The following is a 20,469-nucleotide window of genomic DNA, read 5'->3' on the forward strand; positions in this document are numbered from 1 at the left end:
TGCATGGCTACTGCTGTGCTGAGACTTTTTTGTGTGTGAACTGAGCAAAGCAGAACGACATCTGTTTCTGCATGATGCTACCCAAACTTCTGGATTGCAGGAATTGCTGAGAGGAGCACGACACCTTTGAAGACTAACTGAGCAAGAGCTGATAAGCTCTCATAAAACCAAGGCTGGCACTGAGCATGGTGCAAACTGCCAAGTGGTTCAGTTGGAAGTAAGTCAGCATGCTGCTGGGTGCAGATCACTTCTGGCCAAAGATCCGGCTGCTCCTGTAGTAAGGAGTTTTTTGTTGTTTCATAGCTCAGCCTAATGCTGTCTCCAACATTTTTTCAGTTTAAAATAATAAGAATAAACAAAATCTTGAATTCCTTTTTTATTACTTTTATTTTTTATGAGCAAAGCAAGTCTTCAGTTAGGTTGTATAGGCAACTTGTACTGATGTACAAAATCTTATTTTTGTTTGGTTAAGATAACAAGTCATGCTGAACTGAACCAATATTAGCTGCTACTGAATTAACCACAGAACAATCAGTCCATTAAGTTTGCGTCTTAATCCACAGACAAATGTTGGTGATCTTGTAGTGTGCAGTACAGGTCTTAAATCACAGGCTCAAGTAGTACAAAATGGAGTAAAAGCAGTTGCTTTCTGCAGCACACCAGGTCTCCAGCTGGCTGCAGGTACTTCAGTTATGAAAACATCATAGATGTATGTGTCTTTTGTAATGGTGTTTTCCTCCCAGTTGGTCTGCTGTAGTGCTCTTGGCTTGCGCAGTAACAGTAGTCCTTTCACAGAGACATGGCACAAGGTGAGCTTGTGGCTCTTCCCCATGCAAAAGGCATTTGCGTGATAGGGAGCGTGTATCTTCAGAGAGATGAACCTGCTGTGTGTGTGTGTGCTTCCTGAACCTTGGAGCTAGCTGTGAGTCACCCTATCTCCTGGTCCTACAGCTGAATTACCATGAGATGTTCCTCAATAAGCAGTTGTTCCAAATTACTCCTGGCTTGCCCACCGGGCGTTTGGTTAAGAAGGCAAGGGGGTTATGCTGGTGAATGTGGGGAGGAGAGCGAGTAATGAGAAGCCATCAGCTGCTGTTGGAGCCTGTTGTTTAATCAACAGCACAAGACTCTTTCAGCTGAGCAGTACCACAGAATCTTATAAGATTAAATTATCATTTATGTGATTGAGAAAAGGAGAGAAAGGTGATGGGGGTAGGAAAATCAGCAGAAAAAGCTTGTGATTAAGATAGTCTTCTGGCAGCTGATTCAAAGGAGCATAATGTCAAAGCAGTGAGTAATTTCAGCTCAATGGGGATGTAACTTAAAGCTCACTTCAGCTGCATATCTCTATCATTGTAAATATAAGCATATAAATACAACATTGCAGTTAAAAATCTATTTGTTATTGTAGCTTGTTTATCTTTCTACTGTGAGCTGTTTTAAAATAAGAGGTTTTTGTGTTTTTTTTGTTTTGTTTTGTTTTTTGGTTGTTGGTAGGTTTGCTTGTTTTTAACCAGTATTCTTTTCAAGCTTTTGTTGCTTGATGCATACATTTTGGACAAATTTTATGTTGTGCTGTTTGCAAGGCAAAAAAGTTTTTTTTTCTTTTTTTCTTTTTTTCCTGATGCATTTGACATAAATATTTGCTTTCTGCACTGTTCTATCTGTTTGATCTTATTGTGGTCATCCAGTCAGGGAGGTGAAACAATAGTGTATAATTCCAGTGATCCTTGATAATTCTGAAAAGAGATTAGAAAAGTACTCACTGGAAAGCAATCCTTTGGAATGAATTTTATCCTTAGGTATTTGCATAGCATGGGAGCTTTTAGGCACGTTTATCATTAGGTGATAACAATTTATAAGGTTCTTCTAGCCTTAAAACTTCAAGCGTCCAAAAGTCTGAATAATTTATAAAGATTAAATAATTTCCCATATATTGTCTTTTTTGTGACTCATACACTTAGCTTTAGTCACTGGTCTTTTTTTTTTGTTTGTTTGCTCTGTGATATTAAGAGCGTGATTAAAAATTTATAAAAAACTTCACAAGAAATTTAATTGTGCTGTAAATTCCTAATATAGATGCATAAATGAAAATAATTTTGTCACTGCACTTGTCTAATGGAATTTTAATGCCTAATAATACAAGTTGTTTGACACACTGAAGTATTTATTTATATTCCTAACAGCTGGTTTATATAAAAGGCTTTATTAGTGATTTTCTGAGGTGAAAGGCTAAACAAATAGGAGCAAACAGGTGGTTTTAGGCAGATAGACAGCGATTTGTCAGTGTCTAAACAACTCTCCCCTGGCAGTTAGTTATGAGAAATGACTGCTTAATTTAATACTCACATGCAGCTGGAGAGTGTTGGAGAGGCTTACTGATTGAAGGAATTATGTATTTTAAGGTTCTATTAGATAATGTTCTCATGGGAGAAAAATCCTGATAATGTTACTTCATACAGGCTTTCTTTATGTTGTGTATCTTGTAGGTTGCATTGTCTCAGAGCAAAAAATCAGAGTAGATTCTACTAAATTCGGATTAGATCTTGGCATTGCAGACTCTTCATAGCCGTTGAAGTTTTTTAAGTTTTGTCCTGCTGCTGTGGATGATATTATCCATGGGTTTGTCAGTTAAACATAAGTAACATCTAATGCTATGCTCAGCACAGCAGTTTTTCTAACAGCTGGGCAGTGTGAAAGTAGGTGAGGACAAAAGCTTCATATTCCTTTTATTTCTCAGCATGCAATGATAAAAATTAACTTTAAAAAGTCCTCAGTCCTACAATTATTTTGATTTACTTTGCATAGAAGTTATTGTACTCTCAAGCAATAAAGCTTGCAGAAAGAGCTACTTCTGCATCCTCAGCTCAGAGACCAAGACCCCGGCTGTGAAAGAGGACTGCTTCTAACATGCTGCATTGGTTGAGGCTGCTCTGTATGTGCCACTTGCTTTGGAATACGCAGTACATGTGATATCTGCATATACCTCACAGATAAAATTAGTTATGCATGTATTCTAAAAATTAATCTTAATAATAAATAAAAAGGTAAAATATATTATTCTAGCACTGGAAGTAAATCATTTATATTAATGACCAGCAGAAAATGTATGCTGATTTTTTCCAATGACATGTTTCATTTCTTGTTTTGTAATACCCTTTACAAAAGTAATAATAATCCAAATTTCTAGAAGTGTTCTCCAGTTACTGTCACTGGCATGTTAAAGTAATTGTTGGTCTCGTGTGTTTGTGTTGTGGGTTACCCAAGACAAAATCAGCTGACTCTTTTTGCAGACACTACAGCTATTGGTGGTAGTAGTGTCTAAACGTAGAGCATTATTAAATGCCTTTTTCATATAATTCTTGACGTAAAGCCTCTTATGAATTCTTTGTACTGACCTCAGTGGATGGTTCAGAAACCTGCAAATCTTGAAATGCTGATTTGGTTGGTGAACTTCAGCTGTTGCCTTCCAGACATCAAGCAGCGGAAGACACTCTGTTCGGATCACAGGTCTCAGCACTATTGAATTTCGAGCTGGGTTTTCCAAGAAGCCAACATTAGACTTCAAGAAAACATCCAGCAGACCAGTGCAAGGTTTATATTCATTTTATTCTATGCTAAGCAATAACAGCTTTTGGGAGTACGAGGCACCAAAAATAAAGTAGGGTGATCTTTCTAGTGAACTTTGATAAATTGGGGCTAATACTATCTTGTTCTTAGGGCCTTGAATGTGCACCCAATGTTCTTACCAAATTGACGTGTATTTTTGTGTTAGGTTTTTTTTTTTTTTTTATACACAAATTCTGTGATTTTTAGTTATGAAATGCCTTGAAATTGCAACTTTGCTTTTGGTAGTTTTGGACCCTAAGAGAATGCTTTGGGCCATGGAGAGCAGTTAATGCAGAGGCTGCTATTTCAGGAACACCTGTTGGAAAACAGTAATTTAAGCTCTAATCAGTGCTAACAAGCAGAAGACATTCTAGAGCAGCTTATTTTCCTGCTACTTTGTAAGTAAAGGTAGAAACTGAATGGTGCATTCATGGGATGGTGGGCAATACACATTGAATTTATTGAAAATTTTTTTCTTTTTTTTTAAGCACTTGAAATAGCATATTTCTGTTTTTCTAGGGATTCCTACCTTTGTGCTGCTAAATACCACAGGAATCCTTCTTCCAGCCAGAGTAGACTGTCTTGAGCTTCTGAGTATTTCAGGGGAACCTCTTAAGACCTTGCCTGTGAAATACTATCCTGACAGAAAGCCATATGGACTATGGAACATTTCTGACTTTATTCCACCAGATGAAGCTTTTTTTCTTAAAATAACGGGCTACGACAAGGATGGTTATCTTTTCCAGAGAGTTTCAAGTGTTTCATTTTCTAGTATTACTCCTGGTAAGAGATATTAATTTGAATTGAATATAATAATGTCTTATCTGAGTAGTGAAGGACAAGTTGATTTTATTGATTATAAATATAGCTTAATCAGAAGTTGAATTTTCTTTTAATGAGAAGACGGGGCATGTTAATAGCTGTTAATAATCTTTTTGGAAATGTTTCCTTTCTTCAGATGCTCCAAAAGTTACAATGCCAAACAAGACTCCAGGATATTACTTACAGCCAGGGTCTGTTCCTTGCCATGTAGAAAGTCTTATACCTTTTACTCAACACTTCACTAAAAATGGAGTAAAACTAGGAGTGGATCAGCTATTCAAGTAAGTAGTAACTTTTTTCCCTATCCTATTTTACTTTCTATTTGTATTCCATGATTTCTATTTACAATTATATACTTGATATCTTATTATTTCTATAATATTCATTAGGGATGCTGAATTCTGTGGATTGAAGCCACAATAGATAAATGGTGAAGCTTTCCTGCATACTGTCAGCAGGATGTTACAGATTATTATTATTATTACTATTGTTACTGTTATTGTGGTTTTTATTATCATGTACCATTTATGATCAGTGAGCCATGCACCATACTTTAGTAGCCATGTAACTTCTTTGAATTCTTAGTTGTCAAACTATACACTTTACTCTCTGCTTTTCACATATCCAGCACCCTAATAAGCAGAATGTGTTTTTCATTCTCTTATTACAGAACAGGTGAAGGAGCAGGTCATACAAGTTAATTTAGCAAAATATATCTCAAGCCAAATGTTACTGATCACAGATACAGAGTACAATTTTGCTTGGCTTGTCTGCATTTTACTGGTAGTGAGGTTCTGAATGGCCTCTGTTTACTAGAGTTGTAGTAGTATTGCTCTCCATTGAGGTTTGTTTGTTTTGGTGACAAGGTGTCATTTTTTGCTAAAACATTCTTCTGCATATTTCAAAAAGTAAGTATCTGGTAAGTTGAATATTGTAGTTCTACTATGACAGCTGTCTGTGTGAAAGTACCATTAGAATGAATGTAGGTTAAGAGTTTTTTGAAATTAACAGACTTTTTAAAATATTGATTCCGGAACTGCTGTCTGCTTCAAATTACAAATACTAATTTTGAATGAGTAATATCTTGGGAAAAAAAAAGTGAAATTTCTTTAAAATTTGAAAAGCTTTGCTTTTCTTAGATTTCTATGTTCTGATTCAGTCTAGTAAGGAAATGAGGATTTTGATTAACATCTCTAGGAGCTTCTGACCGCTCTGATTTAGGAGACTAAATCCAGTAATCAGCACCTTATTCACTGAATCATAGGCTTAGGTTGGAAGGGACCTTGCAAATTGACTTCCATCTACTCCCTGCCATGAACTGATTGCCTCTGACTAGATCAGGCTGCCCAGGACCCCATCCAATCTACCTTTTCATGCCTCCACGGATGAAGTTTCCCCAGCTTCTCTGGAAAGCCTGTGACGGTACCTCACCACTCTATGTAAATAATTTCTTCCTAAAATCTAACCTAATTTTTCCTTTTTAGTTTAAAACCATTTCCCCCTTGTCCTGTCACTATCAGACTGTAAAAAGTTGGTCCTCCTCCTGTTTATCCGCTCCCTTCAAGTACTAGAAGACCACAATTTGGTCTCCCCGCAGCCTTCTCTTCTACAAGCTGAACAAGCCCAGTTCCCTCAATTTTTCTTCATAGGAGAGGTGCTCCAGCCCTCTTATCATCTTAGTGCCCTCCTCTGGACCCGCTCAAACAGCTCTGCATCCTTCTTGTGCTAGTGCCCCAGGCCTGTTCACAGTACTTCAGATAGAGCCTCACCAGGGCAGAGCAGAAGGGGACAGTCCCCTCCCTGCCTTGCTGATGCAGTCCAGGATACAGCTGGCCTTTCTGGCTGCAACCACACACAGCTGGCTTGCATCCAGCTTTTTGTTCTCAAGGACAAAAAGTGGTAAGTCAGTGAGAAATGAGTGCTAATGTCTTCACAATCCATCCTGTGATATAAATGACACCAGTGTCTCCACAAAGGGAGCAAAACTAATAAGCGAAATTCTGACAAGAAAGGCAAAAATCACTCTGAGTCTGCTGGTTGTTGTGGTCGTTAGTAAGGCTGAAGTTTGGTTTGCTAAACCAGATGAAATGTATTCTGCCTAGCTATGTGTGTTAGTAGTGTGACAGGAGCAGAGAAGGCTTCTTCAGCTGTAGGGTTCGCACAAATGAGCTAACTTGCTGCTGCTCCTTCCTTCCTGGGTAGGAGATGTTGGACAGCATGGGATGGCTTCTGAAGGGAAGGAGCTGAGGTTAGTTACAACATGATTAGTGCTGTGCTCCCTGTCAGTGGCTTTCACAGGAACTGATAACTAGGACGTGATTTGGTCCTTAGAGGCTGGCTAAGGGAATGTTGCTAGTGTTTTCTGAACAGAGTAGCTAAGCAGCTTGACCAGCAAATTGTGTGTATTGTACAGGTGCAGTAAACACAGTGGCAAATTATTGGCATAAATAAATGACTTGATGCTGTGGAAGGTACTGAGTTTTCTCATAAGACCTGCTGAAAAGAGTTGTGCGTAGTTACTGCTTGGGTGTGCCTTGAGATGTGTGCTATACATTGCTGCAAACAGCAGCAAAACCACCTAAACAAGCTGTAGACCACCACAGGCCTGTGTTTCTCAGGGATTTCCACTCTGGACATGTTTCCTTTTATGCCTCCATTCTTAAGACTTCTATGTTCTACATTTGGTATACAGGAGAAGTTAGGAATAAAAAAAAGATTGGATCACATAATTTCACTTCTAGCATACTTTTCATAAAGAAGTTTCTCTTTTTTTTTTTTTTTTTACTTTGAAGAAGTACTGTTTTATTCTTCAGTTCTGGCTGTGCTACCGTTTCAGTTTGTCAGCACTGCTCTATGAGGTGTCATAGTTTTGATGTATAATGTATTAGGTTATCTAGAATCAGTATGAAGCATGAGTATTTACAGGAAGCCATCTTGGGTCACCACAATTTTCATTTGTGTTTAACCCACAGATTGGGTTGCTGCTACAGCATTCAACTCTCAATTATATTTGAAGTTGCTTTCTCTTCCTTTCTGTATTTTTGAGAGTTGATAAATCACTTTGCCTCCATCTTGTTTGTCTGAATAAAAGAATTGTTAACTTGGTTTTACAATGATTTTATCATGATGTGAAAATTCTTGCTAAAGCTATGTTAGATATTCTTATGCTCACTGGTTTTGTTTGTAAACCGTAGCAACAGGCCACCAGAAGCCCTGGGGCACAGCAGCTGAAACACTGTTTTGTTCATTTATGTCATCATCTGTGTGTCTGTGAATGTTTTTAAACAAAAAGTAGGTTTGAATCTTAAGAAGCTTTAAGAGCATTTGCTATTTTTACTACTAGTCAATATGGTTGTATTTTTTGTTTTCTTCTTGACTTTAATGTTACATGTGACAAATACACAATACAGTTGCACATCAACTTTGCCCCTCCACAATTTATGAGAAGAAAAACTGTGTGTGTTTGTCTGGATTCATGTTTTATAACTTTGCCCACATCTATTCTGTACTTTATCGTCTGTATTTTATTCTTGGATCCATTTGTTCTGTCCTTATAGTTGTTGCACAGTTTATTTTTATGTGGATAGGCAATAAATGTGCAGAAAATTGAGTTGGTGGTGTTAGAGCCTGTCACAACTTTTGCTGTCCCAGCTGTACCTCTAAAGTTAAGATATCTTTGTATGGGTACTTCATTGCTGGATTTCAACTATTTGAAGTTTGAAAGGCAGAAAGAGCTGACTAGATGTAGTCACCTGGAAGCAGGTAGGTTAGATGCCACCCTCTCTGTTCTACGAACCTAAGAGTGTGTTTGCTTATAGACAGGGGAGACTCTGTTAAAGGACAGTGCTCTTTTTGTGTCGCTCATATCTGTACCTAAAAGTCTGGCTAGGAAGAGCCATAAGTGTGGTACTGCATACTAGTTCTGCATAGAAGCTGATGGGTATTAGGGAAAGATAGCATCTCAAGTAGAAAATACAGCAATAAGGTATGACTGCAAATAGTGCCTTACTGTGGCAACTGTTGACATACATTAAGAGCTTCTTAAAATGTTTCAGTTAAACATCTACAGCAAAAGCTTGCCTTTCTCAATACTTTTAAAAAGTGTACGATGCTAATATTTATCTTTAAATAAAATCCATAAGGCTAGATCTAGTTTAATTCAATAGAGGATCTGTTTTCCCTCTTAATGTAAAAACCTAGCCTGCAATCAGGAAACCACATACCTCTTGATTCTCTCAGAAGTTTAGTGAATATACTTTTTTCTCTCTCTAGAGAATCATCAAGTATGAGCTGGGATATCAACCAAGTCTCCTTGTCTGATGAAGGTTTCTATGAATGTATTGCAACCAACGCTGCAGGAACTGGTCGTGCACAGACTTTTCTGGATGTATCAGGTGGGCACTAGTTCATTCTGTATTTAAATATGGTAATTCATTGTGCTGAAATATTTAAGAGTGAGAAATATGACTTGGTGCCAATAAAAAGATATTATTTAAAATACTTCAAAGTGGAAGCGTGTTCTTTTCCTGCTCCTGTACGTAAGTTTGTTGAATTTTAAGCAGAAACTGATTTTGAGTATTAACATGGGATTTGCTTTGTAGCAACTGTTCTTGCTTGTTTGGTCTTTTATGATGGCATAATTAAGTTAATGGGTGAAGGAAGGGCTGCTGACATTATTTATCTGGGCTTCAGTAAGGCCTTTGACATGGGTCCCCCACAATATCCTTCTTTCCAAATTAGAAAGATGTGGATTTGATTAGTGGTCTGTTGAATGGACAAGAAACTGGTTGTGAGATTGTACCCAGAGAGTGCCAGTCAATGGCTTGATGTCCAGATGAAGATCAGTGACCAGTGGTGTCTCTCAGGGGTTAGTATTAGAGCAGATGATCTTTAATATCTTCATCAATTACATTGACAGTGGGATCAAGTGCACGCTCAGTAAGTTTGCAGATGACACCAAGGGATGCCTGAGGGACAGGATGCCATCCAGAGAGACTTAGGCTTGAGCCAGGAGGTTCAAAAAATCCAAGTGTAAGGTCTTGGACTTAGGTCGTGGCAACCTCCCACTCTCAGTACAAGTTGGGAGATGTAAGGATGGAGCACAGCCCTGCCAAATAAGAACTGGGGTACCGGTGGATAGGATCTGGGCATGAGCCAGCAGCTCTCACAGCCCAGAAAACCAACTGTATCCTGGCCACATCAAAAGAAGCATGGCCAGCACGTGGTGGAAGATGATCCTGCCCCTCTACCCTATGCTGGTGAGACCTCACGTGGAGTACTGTGGCCAGATGTGGAGTCCTCAGTACAGGAGAGATATGGACCTGTTTGAGTGCGTCCTGAGGAAGGCCACAAAAATGATCCAAGGAATGAAACACCATCCCTATGAGGACAGGCTGAGAGAGCTGGTGCTTTTCAGCTCGGAGAAGAGAAGGACCTGAGAGCAGCCCTTCAGTATGTAAAGTTGAGCTATGAGAAAGAAGGGGACAGACTCTTCAGCAGGATCTGTTGTGAACAGTACAAGGTGAAATGGTTTCAAACATGAAGAGGGGAAATCTAGTTTGGGTATAAGGAAAGTCTTTCATAGTGAGAGTGATGTTGCCCGTGGAGGTGGTGAATGCCCTGTCTGTGGAGAGGCCTGGACCAGGCTCTGTGCAACCTGATCTAGCTGTGGATGTCCATATTCATTGCAAGGGAGTTGTACTTCATGTTCTTTAGGGATCCCTCTCAGCTGAAACAATTTCATGATTCTATGTGGAAGGGTAAATTATTGCCCTTGAATAGAGAAGACAGTGAAACAGAGCCCAAGTGGCAGTGAGGCTAGTTGAAACTTGTAACGACAGCTGGAATTCAGCCCTAAGCTTTTCTGTAAATGTTTGTTTGAAATGGGGACACGTCCCTCCTGCATTAGCTGATTAGCTGAGGCTAGCTATCCAGAGTCGTGGAACCACAAAACCATTTGGGTTGGAGAGACCTTTGCACATTAACTACTTTACTCTCAGCTCATAGCAGAGTTGGCTTCCAAGCTTGATCCCATTCCCCAGGGACTTGTCTAGTCAAACAGTGGATGTCACCAAGACCACAGATTTCTCAAGCTCTCTGGGCAGCTTTTCAGTAGTTAATTGCCTTCACTTGAAAAATGCATAACAGTCTAGTTGTAGCTTCCCATGCTGAGTATTACAACCATGGACTCTTATCTTTTGTGTTCCAAGAAGACTCAGATTGTTTTCTCTAAAGCAGCCCTTACAGTAGCTGAAGGCAGTGACCTGTGTATTCCTTCACCTTGGTTTTTTTTCCAGAATGCAGTATGAGAACATTGGAGGGAGAGGGGAGAGAAATCCAGCCTGACATCACTGATTCCATGCAAGGGAAAGTTCATAGAGAAACAGCCCTCTTATACCAGGTAGTAGATCTGAGAAGAGGAACATCCTTTTAGTCACACGGAGTATTCAAGTAGAATAGAACAGTAACATCAGTACTTATTTGAGTCCTAGCTGAGCACTAGTTCATTATTTATCTAGCAAAATTCTTCTAGTGAATAGGATATTGTCATTTTCTTGTTTCAACCCATATTTTAGAGTACAGGCAGCTGTTATATTTTCGCTCAGAAGTTGTGTGCGTAAGGACTCTTGGTCAGGAAGTTTCAGCCATTCTCTTCCTTACAGAGGGAACTGAATGAAAGAGAATCCTAACTTTTCTCTTGTGACACTGATAGCACTTGAGAATCAAGAGGGAATGACTGGGGGAAATTGTGGCATCATCTCATTTACTGTGAGATCCATTTGCAGGTGACACACTGCAGACGTGAGCAATTAGCTCTCTTAAGTGTCAGAGGAGTAATGTGAGGGAGATACTTTTGAAAGCCTTGTACGCAAATATTTGAAATAAAATTATCTGAAACTTATTTATGCAGACAATCTTCTCAAGTTTCCTTAGTTTGCCCAGATGACAGCACATCACAGATTATCAGTTTTGCCAGCTGCTGGGTGAAAGGTACTGGAACTGTGTCAACACTTTCTAGTTTCAGGAAAAGCAAACACTTGAGTTTGTCTTTCTCACCAGTGTTAAATCTTAATGTCAAATGGCTTGTTAGCTTGTGCAGACACATAAACTAAATTCCCTTTAGCTGACTACACACTGCACTCACTTAAGAGCTTGACCAGGAGATTGCAGTGCACAATGTTGTTATAAGAGGCTATTGTGTTAAAAGATATGGACTGACAGCCAAAAGATAGGGATTTTAATCTGTTTTTCTCTTATTTTTCTGAGTTTCTTTCAGTAGCGTACTTGTGGATATTCCTTTGGGAAACATTTAAGTCTTGTCTTTTCCTCCCCAAAACCTCCTCAAGTCCCTAAAGTGCAAGAGTGAAACTCCAATAAGCAAATCTCAAGCAGTTCTCCTCTGCATTTGTTAACATACACTTGGTATTGGTAATAAGAGTGTGGCTGCTTGGGACTGTATGTGTTGGGAAACAGAGCTGCACAGCCAGACATGCAGTGTATGAGGGATTTGTTAGCGTGCAGTGAGCTACCTGAAGGCTTGTGAATCTTGCTTGAGACCCCACAGGAGACTTCAGTGAGGGCAAGTTATTGTTGGCTCTGAGTTGAGGAGCAGCTTTCACCCTTAATAAATACAGATATGTTTTCTTTTCTCTTAGGCTTGCTTTACTTAGGATAATTCATTTTTTGCTGTGTACTGATAAAGACTTGGTCTAGCTCTTACAGCGGTCTTTTTTCCGTTAAAGCACTTCGGTCAGAACATTATTCATTGCAGATCTTTTCTTTGCAAGAACTAGTTTGGGAAGAAAAAGAAAACAAATAGAATTTATATATATATCTAATTTTTACAGTGTAACACTTCATACATTCCATAAATGTATATGGAATGTATGCATTCTATAGCACTGAGATGTTTTTTTTCTCCTTTACCAGCTATATCTCAGGCAGGATCAAGACAAGAGCTCCTATTTTTAGCATTTATGGTTTCAAAGCTAAATTCCAGTATTAAGTTATTGCAGCTGCATCCTTCTAGGAGCATGATTAAAAACATACAGATGAGTATTGTTTGCAGAAAGCAAACAATAACAAATAGTGGAAATTAAAACATAATATATGTACAAATTGGAAGAGAAAGATTGGTATTATACAAAATGTGCCTGGAAACTGCTGAGCAATGTTCTGCCAGCTGCAGAGCCTAGCCTGCTGTGTGCATACTGCAGGTGCTCGGAGAATCCTAGAATGCCCACAAAGCACTGCAGCAGAGCTGTTGTGTGGGCCTTGTGTCATCCATAGCAGCCAAGTTGCTCTTGCTGCTGGTAGGGACTGGAGCTCACTAGTGAGAGCACACACCACTCTCTGGTCACAGGTATGTGACACCTGAAGTACTACCATTGCTCCTGTGCCCACCCCATGCCCCTTCCCTGAAGCTAGCTAGTGAACCTGCCTGTCACACACCTGTTTTGGGGAAGATGCTGACTCTCCCCCTGCTCTGACCTCCCTGTGCCTGGTGCTGGGCATGTAACCATGACCTGCAGCTCTGCTCCAGCCACTGGTAATGAGCCCTCTGCTTGCTCCAGGCCCTGCCAGTAGCAGGCTTTTGGGACATGCACAGTTTCTGCTCTGGCAGCTTGCAGCTGGGACCCTTACCTGCTCCAGCAGTTGGCATGGTTTGCCCAGTCTCCCCAGTGGCTGGTGTCACAGGCTGGGGATGCCTGCACCCTGCTCAGACTCCTGTGCCTGGCACCCAGCCTGTTTGCACTTGCTCCAGCAGCAGTGGGCCCTTGCAGCACCTGTGTGTGAGAGAGAGTGAGGCCGCAGAATGAAGATTTAGTGAGAAGATAGGGCAGGCTCAGTGCCTGGGCTCCATAAGGCAAGCACGCTGACTACTGATATTCCATATGTGACAGACCCCTTCTGTATCTTTTTGTCTACTCCTGTGTGTCTTCCAGACTCGCTTCTGCTGCACATTCCTTCACCATTTTATGCACTGCTGTTGCCCTCCCTCCCCCACTCCCCCCCAACCCCAGTTTGCATTGTTTTCTGTTGCCAAGTCCAGGTTGGTTCCTCTTTGAAATGATGCCCGTTTTCTTAATAGTCCATCAGTTAGCATGTCTGTTTATTGCTGCCTGATACTGCTCATCTCTCAGAGCTGTGTCTGCACTGTGCTTACTGCCTTGCCTCACCTTTTCTTTATCTTCTATAATAAAGTCTTCAATCAGATGGACTTGAAGGCAAAAACATCTGCTTCCTTCCTGCACTCCCTAGAAACCTAGAAATCAGGTGAGGAACATAATGGTAATTCTTGCAGCAGCTGATGACTTGAATTCATTGTTTCCATTAGAAGACCATGCTAACAACATTTTTATTTATTTTCCTCTCTGATATGCACACCTGTTTAAAAAAAACAAAAAACAAAAAACAAAAACTAAAGCGTAACCTGGATTCGACCTTTTGTGGTCATGCTTCAGTCATAGATCAGACTTAGAGACCTGCTGCTGTCACTTTCTGTGGGGCTGCAATCTCATGTTGGCTTATCCTGGTGCAATATTAGGTCAAAGAGCAGAACTAAATCCTCTCTCATACATGTGATATTTGATTCTGGTCCAGAGAGTGGTGGTGAATGGAGTTAAATCCAGCTGTCGACCAGTCACTAGTGATGTTCCCTAGGGGTCAATATTGGGACTCGTCCTGTTTGATATCCTTACTAATGTTTTGGAAGAGGGAATTGAATGCACCCTCATTAAGTTCGCAGATGACACCAAGCTGGGATGAAGTGTTGATCTGCCAGAGGGTAGGAAGGCCCTATGTAGGGATCTGGACAGACTGGATCACTGGGCTCAGGCCAGTGGGGATGAGCTTCAACGAGACCAAGTGTCAAGTCCTGCATTTCAATTACGAAATTCCTGTGCATCGCTACCACCTTGGGGCAGAGTGACTGGAAGACTGTGCAGAGGAAAAGGATCTGGGGATGTTAGTTGGCAGCTGGCTGAACATAGCCAGCAGTATGCGCTGGTGGCCAAGAAGGCCAATGGCTTCCTGGCTTTTATCAGAAATAGCATAGTGAGCAGGACTAGGGAAGTATTATACTCCTGCAATCGGCACTGGTGAGGCTGCACTTTCAAGTACTGTGCTCAGTTTTGGGCCCCTCATTACAAGAAAGATTCTGAGGCCTTAGAGTGTGTCCGGAGAAGGGCAGCAATGCTGGTGAGGGGTCTGGAGCACAAGGCTTATGGAGAGTGACTCAGGGAACTGAGACTGTGCAGTCTAGAGAAAGGGGAGCTTGGAGGAAACATTCTACAATTACCTGAAGGGAGGTTGTGGTGAGGTGGGGGTTGGCCTCTTTTGTTAGATAATCGGCGATAGGATTAGAGGGAATGGCTTTAAGTTGTGCCAAGGGAGATTCATGATGGATATTAAGAAAACTCTCAGAAAGAGTGGTGAGGTGTTGGAACAGGCTGCCCAGGGAAATGGTGGATTCACCATCCCTGGAGGTTTTAAAGAAGCAGGTAGGTGTTGCACTGGATGATGTGATCTAGAATGGTCACAGACAAAAGTTGATGGTTTCAGTAGATGATATTAGTGATCTTTTCAACCTGAGTGGTTCTATGATTCTATATCGTAGTTCTTCCGTGTAAATCATGTGTTCTTGTCATCTGTCAGATAACTTAGCACTGGGGAATGAGGAAACTGATCTGGGTTCCCTGTTTTATGGCTTTAGTAATACGATATGAAATTCAATATTAAAACAATATTACAATTTTTTCATGCTGTGGTATGCTTGAAGTTACTTTTTAAGAGTCAAAAGTTTCTAAATCTTTTCTCTCTTTATTTTGTTCTTTATTCTGTTCTTTTTATGCAGAACCTCCGCCTGTGATTCAGGTTCCTAACAATGTCACAGCTATCCTTAGGGAAGGAGCCATCCTGACCTGCCTGGTTGTAAGCACCATGCGTTACAATCTTACTTGGCAGAGAAATGGCAGGGATGTGAGGCTCCAGGAGTCCCTACGGATGAAGATTATGAGCAACCTATCTTTAGAAGTGAAAGCAGTAGAGTTCACAGATGCTGGCAAGTACAACTGCATAGCTTCTAACAAGGATGGCTCTACCATGGCATCTGTCTTCCTTACAGTACAAGGTAACTGTATGTTAAGTGTACTCTTACATGCTTTTAACTTACTTTATTGTGAGCTTCTCTTGTAGTAACTTCTGCCTGAAGTAACTACTACCCACAGCCTGACCTTCCCCTGATGCAGCTCCATGCCATTCCCTCAAGCCCTCTTGCTGTCAGGCAGCGGAGCAGCAGTTGGTGCTATGAATTGCTAGTTTTTCATGTATTGGGTGGTGTGAAATTTTTTCTTGTCGCTGTAAGTAGGCAAAATGGTAAATATTGTAGAAGAAAATGTCAGTTGTCACAGGGAACTGTTTTAACGGTCTTTGATCTTTATGGAAAAAATAAGTCCAAGGATATAAGTAGATGCTCATGCTGTGATGCTCATGAGTCTCTCTTTTCGTGAAAATGCAGCTGAAATCCATTTTTATTTCTTTGTGACATTGATGTTGATGACTCTGTTTAGTTCTGGGCAGGTTCATGCTCATATTTGGGAGATCCAGTGCAGAGCAAAGCAAACTGGAAGCATGAGAATTCATGTGACCCATGTAGCCTGAACCCTTTACTTTTTTATAAAGGCTTGTGTGTTTTACATGGAAGAACAGGCATGCTGTAGTAGAGAAAAAGAAGTAAATAAATTCTGAAACAGGATTGCTAATTCAAGAAATAGAAACTCTTTGAATAATGCTGTAAATGGAAGAGACTTCAACAAAAGTGTTGTTACCAGATTGATCATGTTTTAGTGCAGTAATTGGCCTTCTGACATAATTCATGTATGTCTGATGCTCATTATTTGGGTTTAGTGGAGGCAGCTATGGGAGAACAGTGATCATCACCTTCATCAGAAATAAAGAGGTGGTTATAATGTGTAAGTGCTAACAAAATGTATCATTTTAATTTCTATTTTTCATTTCTTTTAATAGAACCACCTAAGATTGTCATTTCACCTAAGGATCAGACTTTTACAGAAGGCTCTGAAGTGTCTATCAAGTGTTCTTCTACAGGTTATCCAAAGCCAACAGTAGTATGGACACACAATGAAATGTTTATCGTTGGTTCAAATAGGTAGGGATTATAGCTTTGCTTTCTCCTTTTCCTTTTTTTATTTGTCCCTCCTGTGTGATAAGAAGTTTTGAAGAATGCCAAAATGTTCTCTTTCTTTCACAGGAGCATGTGAGCTTTGGAAAAAAGTACTTTGATCTTCGTCCTTATAACTCTATGATTTCAATTATCTTATCTATAAAGTAGAAATACTATGATTACTTTCTTTAGAAGTTTTCTACAAGATTAAACTCAGTGTTCTTTACAACATGCATTGGTATCCTCTGGCAGAAATACTACTACAACTAATAATAAGTATAATAAGATAAAGACAGTAGCATCTATTTGTAGATTATCTGATCATATTTTTGGAGTGTGTGTGAAATGGTTTTTCTGTTTTCTTTAACTAACCATTTTGGTCGGTTCCCTTTGTATTCTCAGGTATAGATTGACCCCAGAAGGCACCTTGATCATAAAACAGGCAGTTCCAAAAGATGCAGGTGTTTATGGTTGTTTGGCAAGTAACTCAGCTGGGACAGAGAAACAGACATCTATTCTTACATATATCAGTAAGCAAAAGAAGTAATGAAATGAAATTAAAAAGCAAACTATTACAGCTTCAGAGTGGTAATCTGTAGAACTGAAACTCCAGAAAAACAAGACATGGTAGAGTAGACATGCAAAACTGAGTAGATCCTTGGAGAAGGAATAATTTTCTTCTAACTTTCTGTTGTGTGCTTAGCCCTGGAGTCCTAGTCCAAATCGTGCCCTCTACACACTATGCTGTGTATTAACAGCAAAATACCAAAATTCTTAATGACCAACCTTCAGTTGGAGAGTTGGAAAGTCTCTTTTTACTTTTTGAATGGTCAGACTCTTTCAGTTCTTTCCTTACATGCCTGCATATTCTATATATGGTTCAGGTATTCTGATATTCCAAACTCTACTTTTCTTATATTATTTTTCTATCACCTTACATGATTTTTAAGCCTGCTTGACTTTAAGGCAAACATGTCTTACATAAAAGCAGAAGATTAATCTTTTATCATTTGCTTCTTAAAAATGGTAGACATTTTGGATGAGGAACTCATTTTTTCCTTGTTTCTTTTTAGAGGGCCCAACAGTGACCATAGTTCAAAGTGAAATTCTGGTTGCTCTTGGAGACACAACTATTATGGAGTGTAAAACAACTGGAATCCCACATCCTCAAGTTAAATGGTTTAAAGGTGCACTTCTTTGTGTTTATTTACTTTTGCTTAGAGCAATGATTTTGAAGTGACTTTAGTTTTCTCAAAAGCTTTATGTATTATTCAAATAGTGACTGACGTGAAATTCTCTAATCTAGAAGATAGGGCACTTAACACTGAGGACATGAAATCTCACTTCTGTTTAAATATAATGAAAGAACATACCTTACAGTAATTAAAAAGAAAAAACTGTGCATCTCTTGCACTCAGCTGTGTTTCATGCTTTGTCAGAAAATGTTTAGCTATCTGCTACAAAAACTGCAAAATGTCTTTCTGCACATGGACACATTCTGAACATTACTCAGCAGTATCCTGGCTCCTGCTTGAGAGGTAGCAGAGTTGTTTTCCTGGTTTTGCAGTAAGGCATGGAGCTGGCAGACAAATGACTTCCATAAGTAGTCTCTAATGTGAGAAGGAGAAATACAACTTGGCATACTGTCCTTATACTGATGTCTATCCAAACCTACTTAACTTTGTATTTTTCTTGCAAAATAAATATAAATAAAATTTGATTGTATCTAATGCAGTAGTGATTTTTCCCACTGAGTTGAATGATTATCTGACTATACTTATCTGCTGAATGAGTACAGTTATGTTGTGAACTAATCTCAGACTTGGACACGGTTTTGTTAGAGTAATTTTTATAAATACACTCTTTATATTTCAGTTACTTTTTTTCTGTCCAAAATTAGGTGACTTAGAGTTGAGGGCATCAGCGTTTCTCATTATTGATACTCATCAGGGTCTTTTGAAGATCCAGGAAACACAAGAGCTGGATGCTGGTGATTATACCTGTGTGGCTACCAATGATGCAGGGAGAGCTTCTGGAAAGATAACTCTAGATGTTGGCTGTAAGTAGCAAGTAGTTTGAACTAGACAGTAAGTGCTCTATTTCAGTGTTTCCTTATGTGATCAACAGTGCCTTATTTATCTGAACTCACAAATACGGTTATGCAAGTCTTTGAATAATTATGTGTGCTGAGAACACCTTTTTGATAGTGGTCACTGAGCTAAATTTCCTTATGATACCTGAATTTCCAACATTCCTTCATTCTTCTTTTGCAAAGCACTGAAGTTACAAAGAGGAAGAGAGAGCCAGAGAAGGAGGAAACAGTTCAAACGTCAACCTAACATAGTTGTCATGTAGAGAATGTATTTCATTTGTGTTAAGCGTAAATTTACTGTAACTTAGTCCTTCCTGTCCTTTTTCTATTTCTTTCTAACTGCCTCTGGCCTTTAAAATGCATATTTCTGATAGGCATGTACACTTTCTGAAGCAATGGGCAAAGCTGTTTGAAGGAGAGGAGAAATATACTAACACCTGAATGCTCACGTTCTTTTGAAAAAGATGGCTGTATCTTCTTTTTTGTGTGTGTGTGATGTCTAGCCCATTTCTGAACTCCTCATTATTCATAAAGAGCATGCTAGGTTGTGTTTGCATACTGTTGCTTGAATTGGGAATCTGTTGTTAGGAAACCAATAATGTGTAGTAGGATGTAAATGAAGGTTGCCAGTATTGAAAGCAGAACACTACTGTCATGATGAAACCCCTTATTCACTTTATGTATTTTTTTCTCTATCTTTTCCAGCTCCCCCAGTTTTTACGCAAGAACCCAGTGATGAATCTGTGGATATTGGCTCAAATATCACACTGCCATGCTATGTTCAGGGTTACCCAGAGCCTAAGGTTAAATGGAAGCGGCTGAGTGGCGCTTCCGTTTTCTCAAGACCACTTGCTGTTAGTTCCATCAGTCAGCTCAGAACAGGAGCTCTGTCAATTAATAGTAAGTAGGCTAAATTTTTAAAGAAAATGTGCTAGAGGGAAATACAACATATGCAATGGATTTAAATTATTATATGACTGTGTAGAATAGTTAACTTTGAAAAAAAAAATAGATTTTATCAGAGATTATGTTTCTGATACTGATTTTGTTGCTGTTGATGTGCATTGTTTTCCTCTGAGTTGCTGAATTCACTTATGATTGGTCTCTGCCTTCACTGATCTTCACTGAAATAATTACACTTTTGTTTAAATAAATGTGCTTTGTGGACTCTGTTAATACTGAGGAGTCATGAATTTTATTTTACTCTTTTTTTCTCAAGAAGTGTTTTTAAAATTACTGCTTTAAGCAAGTCCTAATTTAGGTAATAGCTAGGAATTCTGCAAGTGTTTTTGCAATTTCAGTTCTCTGGAGCATTTTGGTCACCCAGACACCAAATGATATTATTCTGTTTTCTTAGTTAGTTCTTTTATGCTTTTCTAGAACTTAGCAGGATGAGTGAAGTAATTTCTGTATAGAGTATGTAAAGCAGAGTAATTCATGTGTTACGTGTCTATAAACATGCAGAGAGACAATACTTTATGTAGTGTAAGCAGTGTTCCCCAGAAAATGCGCTGTGCAACAGTATATGCATGTGTGGACATGTAAATACAAGGTATCATTTGTACACAGTAGTGTATGCTGTATTAAAATATATGCAATATATAAAGTGCTGAAAAGGTATATGTCATACCTTTTCAATCAAGTACTCGTAGTCATTATTTCCATCCTTGCTGAGAGAAGGAAAGGAATGATCTGAAAAAAAAAGAATATAGTGTAATTTCAGCTGCTGCAATCTATTTCTCTCTCTCTTTTTCTTTTTCTT

The 20,469-nt window shown here is 39.3% G+C and overlaps 1 protein-coding gene across 1 annotated transcript in view; it reads left to right on the plus strand.

Moving 5' to 3' along the window:
• HMCN1 (hemicentin 1) overlaps positions 1–20,469 on the plus strand; it is a 184,281-nt gene that overhangs the window by 55,403 nt on the left and 108,409 nt on the right. Inside the window, exons 8-17 of the mRNA XM_031554941.1 lie at positions 3,474–3,594; positions 4,129–4,392; positions 4,568–4,712; positions 8,704–8,825; positions 15,287–15,562; positions 16,459–16,600; positions 17,018–17,145; positions 17,689–17,802; positions 18,516–18,674; positions 19,413–19,607. Of these exons, the coding sequence (XP_031410801.1) occupies positions 3,474–3,594; positions 4,129–4,392; positions 4,568–4,712; positions 8,704–8,825; positions 15,287–15,562; positions 16,459–16,600; positions 17,018–17,145; positions 17,689–17,802; positions 18,516–18,674; positions 19,413–19,607 (1,666 nt within the window). The remainder of the gene's footprint in view (positions 1–3,473; positions 3,595–4,128; positions 4,393–4,567; positions 4,713–8,703; positions 8,826–15,286; positions 15,563–16,458; positions 16,601–17,017; positions 17,146–17,688; positions 17,803–18,515; positions 18,675–19,412; positions 19,608–20,469) is intronic.

This window comes from Meleagris gallopavo, chromosome 10 (genome assembly GCF_000146605.3).
Source record: "Meleagris gallopavo isolate NT-WF06-2002-E0010 breed Aviagen turkey brand Nicholas breeding stock chromosome 10, Turkey_5.1, whole genome shotgun sequence".
In the NCBI taxonomy this organism is placed as follows: Eukaryota; Metazoa; Chordata; class Aves; order Galliformes; family Phasianidae; genus Meleagris; species Meleagris gallopavo.